Here is a 16,328-nt window from a genome sequence, read left to right on the forward strand (position 1 = left end):
TCTAGTACTAGATAAGACACAAGCTTTTGACACGATTGATCAAACCAGGTCATGTGAGTTTCCAAGAGGAATAGTTCATAGATAGATTTTGGATTCCTAAAACTATAGTAGACGATGCCACTATCTTCGAAAGAAGAAGAGTGAAAGGCCATGCTTCGAAACATGGATTTATTTCTACCCCCTATTATGCTCAGTCGGATGGACATGCTTAATCCACCAAGAAGATCATCAAAAAGGGGATTCAGAGTATTGTTCACAGAAAACCTGATTTTTGGCATAATCTTTCACGTGATGCATTATGCAGGGATGAAGTCAGGATTTTACCTTAGCAGTGACGAAATGTATACTAAACAAATAAAAAGATGCATTACCTCTAAGTACAGAAAATTGAAACTTAATTCCCATTGAGGAGATATGAAATACTTAACTGCCACTAGGTCCACTTTTACAAAAATACATTTACTATTAATGGAAGTGTCACCCTAAGGTTTTAGGGTTTAGGGTACACTAGGATTTAGGTTTAGGCGGTTTCATAGAGCCCTAGAGTTTAGGTTTAGGCACATTCATAGGGGTTTTAGAGTGCACTTTGCTATTACAAGATTTTAGCGGTTTAAGCACTTTCATAGGGTACCCTAGGGGTTAGGCACTTTCAGAGTTTAGGGTTTTAGGCAATCTCGTAGGGTTTCAGTGTTTCATTAATTAGAAAAGATCCGGTGAGAATTACTTTCTATTTTCTACACCGGTAAAAAGCCTGCAAAAAAAAAAAAAAAAGGTTCAAACACATGTCCAATACAAATGGACATCTGCAACAAAGACACAAGAAAACAATCTCAACTAGTAAGAGATGTTACAAGAAAACAATCCAAACGAGATTCTTCTTCTATTGTTGTGGGCTTTTGCTTTTTTTATTCCTAGAGAGAGAAACTCCACCGACAAAAAACAAAAGTTAGAAGTACCATGCTTCTGCATGAAGACCTCTGTCCAGTTTTTCCCTATCGCATTGTTTTCCTAATTAATACGTAATAATGATTGAAATGATTCACATTGTGCAATACAACTTATTGAGAAATAGGGTCATAATAAAAATCATGATAATCAAATATTTGTATACTGCCGATCGAACTAAAAATCATGATAATTAAATGGATCTCAATTGGGTGTACTGTTCAATTTTATTTATTTTTATTTTTACTAAAATAAACATGTTTTCCAATTTGTGTGATCGGTATTTTCTCAATGTAATTTTGGGTTGATTAGTCTAGTCAACAGTTTCTACAAAATCAACTATTTCAATTATTAAAGTAATGTCAAAAGAGTCCTAAAAAGAAAAGCTGAACAGTCCATTTGTTTTTTTAAGGACAGAAGATCATTTGCAATGTACTCCAATAGTAACGCTCCTCCGCTAATGGATCTTTTGTACCCCTAAACTCAAAGGAAGAAACCAAAACGTCAGCAGGGTCGCAAGACTCAAAACCGAATCGATGAAGGGTATTACGGTAAAATTTCCGTACTAAAATCAATAACGTACAATAAAGCTATAGGCTCCACCAAAACACCAACCACACCTGCTTGCATGGCATTGCATGATTGGTAATGAGAGAACAATCACTTTAAAACTATTTTACAACCATTAACCATCAGCACTCGGACGGATGTGGTTTCTCTAGCATTGTTGTACCAAAACAAGAACCTCGGACGAAGCTTAAGGAGGAAGCCATTCTTTATGTACGTACGTACAAATTTGTGTTTCTTCGAGTTGTGCTTGTTGGTACCATTGATGGATACCAATGGTGTACAGATCGGGTTGTGAGGCCAACCGGCCCAACCTCAAAGTCTCACTTGAATGATTCAAACTATTTATTAATTTTAAAATATTTTTTTAAAAGGACTCCGATAAAAATTAGCTCAATCAGATTACTGCAAAAGTTTACCATCTTTTCCTTCAGAATACAGGATCTTGGGTTTCGAATCAAAGAACGGTGTATTTGATCAATCACTTGAAGTTATCTGATTGAGCTAATTGCGAATCAAAAAAAATGGTACGTTGGATCAATCACTTGAAGTTATCTAATGGAGCTAATTTAAAGAGAAGCCAGTTGAAAAAAAAAATAATAAACGGTTTGGATCATTCGTGTAGAACTTCAAAATGAATCCGTAACCGGGTATATATGTACACCATCCGTGCCCTTTCAAACGGTACCTCTAGTATTTTCAGTGTTTAACAGGAGTACTACACTCATGTGTATCCTTCCCTCCTATTTTAGTCTCCCGCATTGGGAAACTTTCTGACCCACCTACAACGGAAGCGTAATGAAATTGATCGAACATGCACACAAGACAACACAAGAGTTTACGTGGTTCGGTTCCAATATCTATTCTAATTTTTTTACGGATAGAAATATTCTATATATACTATATAAAAAATAAAAAATTACAATATGAAATGAAAAATCACCTTCGAGAGCTCCTCACACCGTTGCTATACACAATATTTTTCACTCACTCTCATATTTCTATGTTTTTTTCTCACATCTATTCTCCTCTCAACTCCCGAAGGAGCTGCCCTCTGACACGCACAACACCCGTCTTTTCTTTTTCTCTCTCACCACTCCAACGCACATGCACCCCTTTAAAGTACAGTTGCATTTACACTAAAGCACGAAAGACTCTCCTTTTTTTAGTGGAAGAGTAAGAAATTCCTTTGATAAATATTAGTCTAATACTCGTGCTTAGCACGATTCTGTATGCTCATTGGTTTAATTGGTACTTGGTGTAGGAATGGTTATTTTCATACATTAATGGTAATGTAGTAATAAAAAAACAAAATACAAATCCATATTGAACGAAGATTCAACCATAGAACTTCCAACAATATTTAAGTATCATAGAATCCATCCTTGCATTTCCAAATGGTTTTCCTTTTTCCTTTCTTGACCATTTCTCGAAACCATATTCATTTGTACCACTCTTATTACAAGTTTCATGTGACTCAGCAAGACTGCTATATATTTCCTTTCCAGTTCCAGCTTCTCAGCTGCATGCACGCCTCAAGCAATTACACGAACTATGACTATAGGTTTTCATCTCTTTCTCCAGCCGATCAAACAAATCCTACCACATGAAATTACATCAGATTTGAGTATTTGAAGAAGCATAAAATGGTTACCTAAAAATGCATCCTCCAAATTCGCAACAGCTTTTCTAGATTCGCAACAACTTCAGCTAAATTATAAATGAAAAAAGTTGACTTTAATTATTGGATTGGGCTTGTCAATGTACATTTTAACTATTTCGTAGAGAGAGAGAGAGAGAGAGTGTGTGTGAGGTCATGAGACCAAAGGCATTACAACAAATCAATGACCTCAATGACCCCAACCAAATGTCAATGTAAATGGGAGCCAAACAAGAAGTTTATTTTTGTGCCAAACCTCCATTTATCCTTATCTTCAAATTAAGACAATGCCTTAGAATTACTAAGGCCAAGACCAATCTAAAACCAATTGTTCACTTATTGGGTTCATTATCTACCATTCACAACACCAATCCTAAATAAGGAATGACACTCTCTTGAAAATTTTTGTGACACAATTCTTTTTGAGGATCATGAGAAATCTGAAACTCCATACCAATCTCATCACACACAAACACATATACAGTATTTTCATCACGACAAACTGTCTTTTTGTTTTTTTTCAAAAACTTTTTCGCATATAAAATGAATACAGTATATACAAATGAAAAGCACCAGGAAAAATAGGAAAACGGAAAGAGGAAAAAAACCTGGTCAAGATCATACCTGAGAATACAATTGCAAACTGAAAACCCAATAGTTATGGATCCTGCAAAAAACCAAATCGAAGCAAAAGAAAATTACACAAATCGAAACAAAAGAAGGGAAAAAAGGCCTCTATTATGACAATGGTATATCGACCAAACATGAGAAAACCCTATACAAAATACATCCTGCCAAAAAAATTGACTTAATACAAATTAATTACTACATACAAAGGAATACATGGTGAGAGCTAACCTGAGAAGCGGCTGGCTCATGCTTTGCCTTGGCTGTATCGCAAAAATTTAGGTAACTTGGCTGTGGATGAAAGTTGTCCGCACGGTTAGGAGACGGTGGACGATGATTGATGGGTTAGCTGGGAGTAGCAAAATGGGCAACCTGCAATGGGTGACCTGCGAAGGAAGAACGATCGAGTTGTTTGAGAGAGAGAGAGAGGGATTGGATTCTACCTGTTTTGAACTGCTTAAATCATGGACCAATGTTTTGAACTGCTTAAATCATGGACCAATTATGCTTGAGGAAGCAATCTCTCTGCTCTCCTTGAATCACTCCCTAAATCAGGGAAAATACACTCATGACTTAAGACTTTCTTTGCCTTTGTCCCTAAGTTTCGGCTTTACACCCTAAAATTTCGGGAGAGGCAGTAGTAAAATTTGGAACAAAGTACCATTTGATTAGGTAAATTCCGGAGAACCTAGGATTAACATACAATACCTAAACTACCCTCAGCTCAACACATGCAAGAGCAAACCTTACAAGGGCAATAATGGAATTTCACACTATGTCTTGGCTTACCATGCTAGGTTCTTTTATTACAAGTGTATTGATAATGATTACAATTTATCGTGTACAACTAATATAATTGGTACAAAAACATATTACACATATTATATATAGAGAGACAGATAACAAGTCTAAACTAAATGAAGGATTTGAGTTCAGAGATAAATTTTAGACAGTCAGATGTTAGAGCCGCGCATGCAATTTGTCGATATCCAGTTGTCACATTAGTTCCACAATTGACGATACTTTCCACATAGACAGATCTATGCCAACCTAGCGCGCCTGATGCCACTATAGTAGCTTTTTTTGCACTTTTGGTAGAAAAGCACTGCGTGCATGAAAGAGCCGTATGCAATTAGATGGCCGATAAACCAATGACAACGCAAAATCGATAGAGAAAAAATAGAACCACACCGCAACCATGGTTATTGAACTGCAAAACTACTAACCACCACTCCACCAGGTCCACCACCGCAAAAAGACTAAATCCGCTCACCCCACAACACACAGAAAGATACAGCTGAAAACTTACTATTATAAAACCAACAAAACAAAAACTAGTGCTTCGCAAGAGAACCGCGACCAGCTACAACGAACAACCACTGTCAACGAGCAAACCCAATTCTGATAGGAAACCAACAAACCCCGCCGCAGCAAGACACTGAAGTAAAGAATTCCCACATCAATCCCCAGCCAATTACAGTGATCAAAGGCGACCAAACCGCTGGTCGGAGATGAGTCGATCGGGGCTGCTCTAAACGACGGAGATAAGTCGATCGCCGGAGCGCGGGCTTGAGGGAAGCTTATGCAAGGAGGGAAGGGTTGAGCGACGAGCGCTGGTGAGGCGGCAGCCCCCTCCCCTCAAACCCTAACGGAGAAGTGCCACGAAAGATCTAGAGCCAAGCACAACTCTTTGGGAATGCAAAGCCATATCCACCGAACCATTTCCTATACAGCCAATTAAATTTAAATTCTCTCTGTTTTCATTTTCCAAAAGCCATTTAACGTGGGAAAAAGCCCAACACCCCCGGCCCCCTGATAAAGCGTGAGAGAGAGAGAGAGAATGGGAGTACCATCATTTTACAGATGGTTAGTGAAGAAATATCCAAACACAGTGGCGAATGCCATTGAAGAGGAAGGAGATGAAGCAGGTGGTGGTAGTAGTGTTGTAGATTCAAGATCATCACGGCCGAATCCCAACGGGTTCGAATTTGATAACTTGTATCTGGACATGAACGCGATTATTCACCCTTGTTTTCACCCGGTGGATCATGTGAGTAAAACACCCTTCCTTCCTTTCCCTCCCTATGATCTTCACCTTTTTTTTTTTTTTTTTGTCCTCTAATTTAGTAGTAACAATTAAATTTGCTCTATTGTACTGGCACCGTATATTTGTTTGGATACATGTAAACTAAAGGGCGGTGGCACTTTAAAAGGTTTTTTTTTTTTTTCAGAACTTAATTTTTTTTAAATTCCAGAACGAATTCCCACCACTTATAGTTGGATACTCTCAATATAGTTACACCGCGGCCGTCACTCTTAGAGCATCCGCAATGGGAATAATCAAATTCAATAACCAAAATTTGCCACGTCAGCATTTGATTATCCATTTAGTTCATAATCAAACTTAACAAACTTTACCTCCACATTGGTTATTTTTGCATCCCTATAAAAAAAAACCCCACAATACGCAATGCACCTATGTTCAATTGCAAACGAGTTTTAATCACGCACCCGACCACACCAAATTATTCGTCTAATGTGGGGTGTTTTTTAGTTTTTTAGTTTTGAGTTTGGTTATTGGGTTTTGGTTATCGATAAAAGTTGTTAAGTTTGGTTATGGAATGGATGGAATTTGATTATTTGCTAAAAGACTTGTAACTTTACTTATTACAATATGAACTGTTTTTTTAACATTGTTGTTAAGTTTGTTTATCTATACCAATTTGCTTATTACAAATTACAATGTGGATGCTCTTACATGTCCAATACAGTTATTTAAATTTAATTTGGTGCATAGTGTAAAAGGGGTATCCCTCCGTCCGTCCCACTTTGTCGCGCCTTGTTTATTTTTTGGGACGTTTCAAAAAATTGTCCATATCTCACAATTTGTAATGTTTTTTATGATTTCGAAAATTTTGTTTAAAAAAATAAATTGAGATCTATCAAACAAGATCCATATTAAATATATAAAATATTATAGATTGTGAGATATAAACAATTTTTTGAAACGTCCAAAAAAGAATAGAGTACGGTGAGAATCGGGTATAAATGGTCATAAATATTTCTTTCCTCACGACTCTCGATCCAAGATAAAATTATTGTGTATCCTAATAATTGGAGAATGTTGTGTTCTTCGATGGATTTAATTGTCTTGTTGTGCATTGTCATTTTTCAGCCGACACCTCCCACTACTTTTCAAGAGGTATTCGACAACATACGTGATTACATCGATCACCTTTTTTGCATTGTACGACCTCGGAAGCTCTTGTACATGGCAATTGGTGAGCTCGCTCTTTGTTCCTGTGATATGAGATTGTTTGTTTTCCTCTCACCTTGTAATGAAAACTACTTGTGTTCCTCTATCCAGTGAAGAAAATTTTAAAATTTTTGAAGCAAGAGCAAAAAAATGCTAGCTTTTAAGTTTAATTAAGCCAAATGTTGCCTACAGAATTTACAGTCACAGGCTCACAAACCACGTAGCGACGGCTAATGACCCTATTTTGTTGTTTATATACGATATATATGCACCTCTTGAATCACCTTTGTGGAACAACAACTGCCATTGACAACTTCAGTTTTCTCTATTAACTCATGCATGAGTCGGCGAATTCGTAACATTTCTTTAGAAATCCATAACATTAGCACATGAATTCCTAACAATTGGGTCCCATATTGATTTCATTAATATTTTGGGGTCTCAGATTTTGTTGTAGGGCAAAGAATTAATGAACTCGGTGGGGGACCCGATGTTTGTTTTGAGTTCTTGGATAAGCGGTTATGAATTCAATGGGTGCATACCATACGCTAACTCAACTAGGCTTGATTATTGTACCACTTTCTTGCGGTCAGGAGTCGAGAAATAACGATGCACTTAACGTGAACATTAGGAACAAAATTCACGGGGGATTGATAATAGGAACAAAAACGTTATGTGTTCCTTATGAAATGTATTTTATAATGCATGGAGGATTGATAATAGCATCATGTATCGTATGAGTATTTAACTTATACTCCATTACTTACATTTGGTAGCACATATTTTTTGAGAATTACAAGGAAGATAGTAAAGAGTGATTTTGTAGCTTGAGAACGAAGTTGTGGTATAACAATTTTCATGCAGACGGTGTGGCTCCAAGAGCCAAAATGAATCAACAAAGATCAAGACGGTTCCGCACTTCAAAAGACAACGAAATTGCCGTCAGTTTCCTTAATTGACTCAATACTCACAGATGATATTGTCCGAGTATATGTTGTCTTCCGGTGCATTTGGTGTTTACATTGTCCATCTTTTGTTATCCAGGAGGCCGAGGAAAGGAAGTTGAGAACTGAGTTTGAAATGGCAGGGAAACCGGTGCTTCCCAAACAGGAATCGGAAGTTTCTGATTCCAATATTATCACACCAGGAACGGAATTTATGGATGAATTATCAAAGGATCTCAAATTGTATATTAACCAACGCTTAGAAACTGATGCCGGTTGGAAGAAGATAAAGGTCCAATTTCTGAACCTATGCTCAACTATTTACCTATTTAACACACTTAGACGAGGCATTCTGTGGCACGTTTTCGAAGTGTAAAGTTTTGTGTTACTTGTTTAGGTAATTCTTTCGGATTCGAATGTGCCCGGCGAGGGAGAACACAAAATCACGTCATTTATACGGCTTCAGCGTGCCTCTCCAGGCTATGATCCAAATACACGCCATTGCCTTTATGGCCTGGTAAGAATTTTTTTTCCCCTTAATTTATTTGGTTTTTACAATTGCACATTTATTCTTTTCTTCCCTCCATTTTCAGCTAATTAATTTGAATTTTTTAACCTACATATATGGTCATACAGGATGCGGATCTAATTATGCTGGCGTTGGCTACGCATGAACTCCACTTTTCGATACTGCGGGAGGTATGTGTCTATTGTTATCCATAGTCATTCCTATGGTCTAACGTGATTTTTATTGTTATTTTTCCCTCGTGATGAGGCCCCGGCTCTATGAAGCGAAGTCGCACATCGCCTGCTTAACTCGTTGGTAAATATTGCAGGATATCCAAGAGCAGCAGCCGCATTTAGCAATCGAAACCAGCCTTAATAAAGCAGAACCTAGTTCACTAACATGTAGAGGACCATTGAAACAACAAAATTCAGCTCCAATGAAGCAGCATTATCAGGTATTCTAGACTTCGCACTTGTCTTTTGCTTCCAGCACCGTTTATGCTCAACGTTTTCATTTTTGTTTCCTCCTCTGTTTTTGCAGTTCTTACATATTTGGATACTCAGAGAGTATCTACAGCTTGATCTGACAATATCGGAACATCCTTCTCATGTAAAGATTGATCTCGAGAGATTAATTGATGATTTTATCTTCATTTGCCTCTTCACGGGAAATGATTTTCTACCGCACATGCCTACATTGGAAATTCACGAGGTTCTTTTCTTAAGTTCTCAAAACTAGTATGCATTATTGTGTCATCAAAGTTGAAAAATTAACGAAGTACATTATGTTCTTGGCAGGGTGCCATCGACCTTCTGATGCATGTGTACGTGAAAGAGTTCAAAAATTTGGGTGGATATCTGGTTGACATGCAATGGGTAACTGGGTCTATTTGACTATCTATATATGTCCACACGCACACACACATGCTTAAATAAATATATATGACTGCATTATATATATAATCGGGATGGTTCAAAAGACAACCAAAAAAACACCTAAAAAAACACCCCAAATCTCAATCTCATAGTTCCCCATCAAATTTTTATGATCCGAACCGTTCAATGTGTGTAGAATATGATTTTAAGGTTGCCCGCGAGAAATTAGCAAAAAAAATGACCGGGAAAGGCTTAATTTGAGCAGTTTTTATTTGAACCGTTCAAAACAAAACTGTTCGAAACTGTTCGGATCAAGCCCTTACCGGTCATTTTTTTTGCTGATTTCTAATGAATACCCTTAAAATCACGTTCTGATTACATTGAGCGGCTCGGATCATCAAAATTTGATCGGGAACTATGAGGTGTTTTTTTAGGTGTTTTTTTGGGTGTCCCCGGAACCGCCCCGATATATAATTATGTATGTATGTATGTATGTGTCTTAAAAAATCTATCATAAAGTTGGAAGTCTTTAACAGTACATTGCCGTTGTTTGTCTAATATCAGGCAGGATACGAAAAAGGTCGTTTTGTGAGATTAAAAAGAGTTGAAAAATTCATTCTCTCGATAGGCGCCTATGAGGAAAAGATATTTAAGAAGAGATCGGAAATACAAGACCGCAAGCTCAAAAGGCTCCTTCCTCAATATTCGGATGATGTTAGTATCTCTGATTAGATGCAAACTTACAGATTGATTAATTATTCATGACTGTTATTCATTGACAAAGATAAGCATGCTTCGTTGTTTCTGCAAATTTTGAGTTAAAAGGAAGTTCATGTCCCTTTCCTATTCAGAAAGAAGAAGAACAAGAACAAGAACAAGAAAGAGGTCCCGGCGTGGAACTTCAGCATTGTGCAGCTAAAGGAAAGGCCCCAACCTCTCAAAAAATTGTGATAGAGGCAATTGAGAGCCCCGTATCGTCTAAAGGAACAACCCAGTCCACTAATACATCAGAAGTAGGTGAACCTTTCTGTCATTGACTTATTTCCTGTTATAAGGAAAAAAAGAAATTTCATGCAGCGGTTAAAAACAACAGAAACTTAAACTAAATAGGAGGAAAATGAAAAGTGACGTGAGAAAATGGAGGACAAAAAATTCTTATACAAAAATGGATAAATAAAAGAGAAGAAGAGAAATCCCCTCCGCTCCGCACTAAGTATTTCCTATGATCACTTGTTTTCTACCATGGAAAGAGCTTAACTAATTAGGAAATTGGGGTGCCTAAGATAATATTGCTATAGTCTTGTGTGATTTTATTTTTTTTGCATTGAGCAGTTACAATTGTTGGGCTCGTTACTAGGTTGTGTGTTTAGGAGATGGAAACGAAAATCTAAAAGCTGGGAAAAAAACAATTGCAGTTCTGTTTAAATTGTATTAGGCATTACCACATTATTTGCGTATGATTCATATTCTTGGTGTTCCAGATTCTTCAAAATACCAGGGAGTTGAAAGAAAAGTTGAAGAGTTGCATTCAGGACAGATCAGACCTGTTCAAAAATGGAAATTTCACGGCCAACAGAGTAATACAGCCCTTCAAACTTTCTCTTTTGTTCTCAACTCTTTTAGCCACAGCTGCGGATTTTTTCTTACTGTTTGGAAAACACTTGATCGGAATTGAATGGTTAAATTATTACATAGGTAAAATTGGGGGTCAAAGGCTGGCATGAAAGATACTATATGAAGAAATTTTCTGCAAAGACTAAAGAGGACATTGAAATTACAAGAAAAGCGGTGGTATTGTTGAATCAACTTAATTTTTTCGATGTACTTCAATCAACCAATTTCAGGCTAACCTCATTTTGTATCAACTCGTTTTGGTCAATTATGTGTAGGTTCAAAGATATACGGAAGGACTATGCTGGTCAAGCCTCTACTATTTTTCAGGAGTCCCATCATGGAAGTGGTATCACATTTTTCACTACAATCGTTGCATTCTGCTTCTTTTTTCTCTTTAGTGATGACATCGAAATTGGAACACTACGCTAGGTTTTACCCATACCACTATGGTCCATTTGCTTCTGACTTAAGGGGCCTTTCTCAAGTGAAAGTGAACTTCGATAAAGGGTCACCGTTTAAACCGTTTGACCAACTCATGGGTGTCCTGCCACCTAGAAGGTAAAATTCAGGGCTTTATTTCTTTTTCTTTTTTTTATTCGAAGATTTTGTTTGCATTGTTTCACTAATTTGGTGACGAGATTTCACGAAACGATTATGAATAGTTCTCATGCACTGCCAAGAGTGTATCGGCCATTGATGACAAGTGAGGAGTCCGAGATCATTGATTTTTATCCTACTAGTAAGCCTTTCTTGTGTAGAATTAACTTTAAGCTGTTGAATTTAGGCAATATTCACTCCGTTGATTACTTAGTGTTTTTGTTTATATTTTCGATGAACAGATTTTCAACTTGATGAAGAAGGAAAAAGATTTACCTGGCAGGTTTGTTCATGTTTCTCCTCGCTCAACTCTATGATTATTTGGTAATTTGTTTCATAATATCTGGTCTGAATTTCTGCCCACTAATTGTGTTATGCACATGGAAATCTTAGCAGTACCTGAAAATTTTATTTCTCCTTGGTAGGCAATCTGCAAGCTTCCTTTCATTGACGAAGAACGCCTGTTATTTCAAACCAATAAAGCAGAGGCCGAATTGAGAGTATGAAATCATTTCTCGATGGACCAATACCTACATTGGATCTAACATAAAGATTTATTTGTCGTCGATTTTTTGGACTTGAATTTGGATTTTTCGATGATTTTCAGGATGATGAGGCTGAAAGGAACAGTACTAAAGTTGATATTCTGTTTGTGAGAAGCTCTGAAGAGCAACTTGGATCTCAAATATTCACACTTTATAGAAAACAGCATGAGGGGGGAGAAACTGATACAGCTAAGGAATCCATTGGTGCCGATTTGGGGTAATAAGCTGGTTGCCCTGAGCCTTCTCCAATCCCCACAGGTCTTCAGTCCCTAAATGTATAGACCCTTACATGCCTGGCTAATCTTTTATTCTCCCTTCTCCAGCTGCGGACTTAGTGGTTTTATAAGTCCTTGTAACGAGTACCCATGGGAATGTGATGAGGGAGGTCGAGCAAACAATATTCTGTAAGTCGAACACCGAGCTAAATTACATGTCCTTTCTTTTTCTCTCATGGAGTCGGTCATTTTTATGCAGATTCGTGATGTACGAGTTGCCGAATGAGTGTCAACATATTCCACGCCTCCTTCAGGGCGTAAACATCCCCGAGAAGGTATACTTGCTTCGGATGTTTACATGTTTTTAGTGATCGGTCCATTGAACCTGATCAATCATTGCATTGCATAAGCTTTGTATCTCCTAATAGACCATATCGTAATTCTAGTCCTATTTGCATCTAAACTGTCATCTGGCAATCAATCATATTTTACACATGATGCTGTCGTGCATCATCAATAATTTCGGCTCAGTAAAAGCGAAATCAAGTTTCTAACAGTTTGTTCGTTGGTAAGAAAATAAGAGGATTCATATGTCAGATGCATTTCTTGTTATATACATCAACTAGCGCATGCCCGTGCCTTCAGGCACGGCTCGGACATTTAGCACACCAAATAAATACTGAACATCAAATTCAACCAACTAAGACGCATAGAACAAACTCAAACTCATAAAACTTGATCAAATCAAAAAACACCATCCAAAACACCGATGAAAATAAAAAACAATACACATTAACGAAAATGTGTGCCTCGAGGAGACATCTAAAAGGTAAACATGAAACATGTCAGGTCTAAAAATCTTCAAGACTATTATTGATCCTTTTGAGCTTTGAGGCTTCTCAATCCTAATCCAAAAAGAGAATGATATGTCAATAGAAGCCGAGTTAGTATGCCAAGTCATTTGTTTAAGGGATGATATATAATAACACCGAAAAACTTATTTATAATACTCTGCAACTCATTCCAAAATGATATATTATACAGTACCAAAAATCCCATTCCAACATTTCAATATTTCAATTGGACGGAAGCCTTATTAAACTTAAATTGAGATGCATATAGCAAGTGGGGGTGGTATTATCCCCTCAAAATCAATTGAGATCCACATAAGCTGGTCCGATCACCTTGAGTACATTACAAAGCAAACCAAATTAAATAATCTCTTGATTTATTTTCCTACGGTTAAAAAAAAGAAGCTTATACCAAAATTTATAGCACAAATTGGATGCTTCACATCAGTGCCAACAACTACATGGGACATTCAGTGCATTCGATTGCCACTTTCAATCTGCTTAGAACCTTTTTTTTTTTTTATCAGAATCTGCTTAGAACCATTGAGAATTGGAAAAAGTAATTAAAAGACAATAATGATCAATAGATTGGGCACATTTTAAAATAGTGCTATATATTTAAAATTTGTCGGGTATTTCTACCTGGAGTTAAAATGGCCAGAAATTAAGCTCCATTAACAACTCTAAAGATGATTTCCAATGTTACGGCAACAAAGAGCATAATGCAGCCTATCAAAAAAAATCAAAGAGCATAATGCATGTAATACCAAAATTAGGGTAATGCCTTTCATTCAAGAAAACTCCGGATTCCTTTCAATAAATAAGAAGAAAAAGAAAAGGGCAAGAAAGAATGTAGTTCGTCATATCACCTAAATTGCACAATTTGTAGTCAATTTTCGCTAGAAATCCATGAACAACAAAGAGGATGTACATGCATGAGACATATTTTATAGAAACAATTGGCAACAAAATACAATTAGAAGGAGAACTTCGATTTGAGTAGAGAGAACATACATAGATTAAGAGAGTCGAATTTTGAAATGATACATACAGGATAGGGGAGGAGATGAAAACGTAAAAATAATAGGATATCAGATTTATAGCTTGATATGGCCTTCAAAACACTCAAATTTCATTGCATTGGCAATCCAAAGTCGGAAATATTTGATTGAACCCAATCAAAATTTTCCTTCTTGTGAGACCATACCATGAATTGAAATTCTCCTTCCTGTGAGACCAAAATTTGGTTTATTACCATAATTAGTCAATTAAAAAAAGATATGTATTAGTCGATTACCACCGAGTATTATATTACCATAATCAGTCTCACCAAGTATCAAATTTCCGGAATATTAATGAGAAATTTCTGGAATATTAGCACATTATTAGCAAATTTCCGGAATATTAGTGAAGGGTGGCTAATCATAGCAAAAAAGAAAGGGTTTAGGATAGCTTAATTAATTATAGATATTACCATAATTACTCTCAAATTTACGGAAAATTTTCGTAGAGATTATGATTGATAGCTTATTTAATTATAGATATTACCATAATTACTCTCAAATTTACGGAAAATTTTCGTATCTAATTTCCGGAATATTAGGCATGATTGATTCAAAGTCATGTAAAAGGATTCAAAGGCATGTATTTTCAATCCAACGGTTGAAATTTATGTATCAATCCAACGGTGAAAAATATGTACCGCTCTCCCATATTATATAGATTTCTTTATTGATGTTGTCTGTGACACCTAAACCAAAAATTTTGTCAGACAATAACCGAAGGTGATATAGTGGAAACACAACTGTGGCATGATACCTCGTCGTCAAGGGGGCAAACAACAGCTTCGAGCTCAAGTTGGGATCCCAGGGGGCGTAATGCCTATCCTGTAACACATCGAGGAGCATGTAATTTGGATGAGAATTGGAAATCCTCCTGTTCTGCTCAATTTGAGGACTTCAGAATATCAGATTCAAGTCAAGGATTCAAGTCCTTTGAAAGAGGTCGGACTGCCAATTTCCAGTCATATGGAAACAGTTTAGTGGCTGATAGAAGCGGCGATCAATGGAGACAGAGCAGTTGTGGTCAATTACTTGGAGCTCCTTTCAGCCAGGGCGGGAGGCAGATTAGCGGTAGCGTACGAGGGACGTCGGCGGGTATTCCAAGTCATCATGCCTGGCAACATAATCTATCTCCGCTTCCCGCTCCTTCAATGCAAGGTCAGGGCTGGAGGCAGAGTAGTTTGAGTGTACAAGGGACGTCAGCAGGTAGAACAAGCCATCATGCCTGGCAACATAATCTATCTCCGCCTCCCGCTCCTTCCATGCAAGGTCGGGGCTGGAGACAGGTAGTGCAAGGCCATAACTGGCAACATAATGTACGTCCGCCTAACGCCCCTTCAATGCAAGGTTCTGGCTGGAGGCAGAGCGGTGGTAATGTACGAGGTATGTCAGCGAGGAGTACTACAAGCCAACAAGCCTGGCGACATAATCCAGCTCCGCCTTCCGCCCCTTCAATGCAAGCCCATGGAAGAGGCCAATTTACGTCTAGTGCAGCTCCCAGGGATTGGGAAGTGAGGGATACACCATAGACTTCTTGACACTGAATAATATAAACCGGAAAGTTCTTCACAACGTTAAGGTTTTATTTAAAATATATGGAGCAGTCCGGATCTACTAAGGGATCCCGCACGGCCTTACCGTGCGGGACTCCCCTTTCCCGATCGAATTACGACGATCAGAGCCGCTCAAAGTGATCAAAACGTGATTTTAAGGGTACTCGCGAGAAATCAGCAAAAAAAATGATCGGGAAAGGCTTCATCCGAACAGTTTTTTATTGAACGGTTCAGTAAAAAACTGTTCGGATCAAGCCCTTCCCGATCATTTTTTCTGCCAATTTCTCGCAAGTACTCTTAAAATCACGTTCTGCACACTTTGAGTGGCTCGGATCGTCGCAATTAGATCGGAAAAAGGGAGTCCCGCATGGTAAGCCCGTGCGGGATCCCGAGTGTATATGGAGAACATGGTATATATGTTTTTGTCCTGTTAACTAAACATTGACTCCTGAAGATTAACTTTCCTATCCATAACTACAATTCCGGGTACAAGAGAAGTCAAGAACTGTG

At 37.6% G+C, this 16,328-nt stretch overlaps 1 protein-coding gene and 1 long non-coding RNA gene across 6 annotated transcripts; one reads left to right on the forward strand and one right to left on the reverse strand.

The window, feature by feature from the left end:
- Positions 1 to 2,773: 2,773 nt before the first annotated feature.
- LOC131313620 (uncharacterized) lies at positions 2,774 to 4,428 on the reverse strand. Its single transcript, XR_009196250.1, has 3 exons — positions 4,031 to 4,428; positions 3,797 to 3,839; positions 2,774 to 3,111 (listed from the first exon to the last, which is right to left on the reverse strand). It is a non-coding gene; the product is annotated as an uncharacterized LOC131313620 (long non-coding RNA).
- Positions 4,429 to 5,087: 659 nt separating this feature from the next.
- On the forward strand, positions 5,088 to 15,858 carry LOC131315000 (5'-3' exoribonuclease 3-like). 5 transcript variants are annotated; one of them, XM_058344023.1, is made up of 23 exons: positions 5,088 to 5,849; positions 6,975 to 7,080; positions 7,920 to 7,996; positions 8,100 to 8,291; positions 8,397 to 8,516; positions 8,636 to 8,704; positions 8,836 to 8,961; positions 9,048 to 9,218; positions 9,305 to 9,382; positions 9,947 to 10,096; positions 10,234 to 10,297; positions 10,361 to 10,395; positions 10,864 to 10,959; positions 11,078 to 11,173; positions 11,272 to 11,342; positions 11,426 to 11,554; positions 11,659 to 11,735; positions 11,836 to 11,876; positions 12,019 to 12,093; positions 12,201 to 12,355; positions 12,462 to 12,542; positions 12,613 to 12,688; positions 14,976 to 15,858. In XM_058344023.1, exons 1-23 carry the CDS (start codon positions 5,640 to 5,642, stop codon positions 15,792 to 15,794), a joined length of 3,114 nt encoding a protein of 1,037 aa, XP_058200006.1. In that variant the 5' UTR covers positions 5,088 to 5,639; the 3' UTR covers positions 15,795 to 15,858. The 5 variants fall into 5 exon arrangements, with proteins under 5 accessions (XP_058200006.1, XP_058200003.1, XP_058200005.1 ...); XM_058344020.1 differs by having other exon boundaries at positions 9,947 to 10,100; positions 10,241 to 10,395; XM_058344022.1 differs by having other exon boundaries at positions 9,947 to 10,100; positions 10,244 to 10,395.
- Positions 15,859 to 16,328: the final 470 nt, after the last annotated feature.

The sequence above is a fragment of the Rhododendron vialii genome, chromosome 13a (assembly GCF_030253575.1).
Source record: "Rhododendron vialii isolate Sample 1 chromosome 13a, ASM3025357v1".
Taxonomy (NCBI): Eukaryota; Viridiplantae; Streptophyta; class Magnoliopsida; order Ericales; family Ericaceae; genus Rhododendron; species Rhododendron vialii.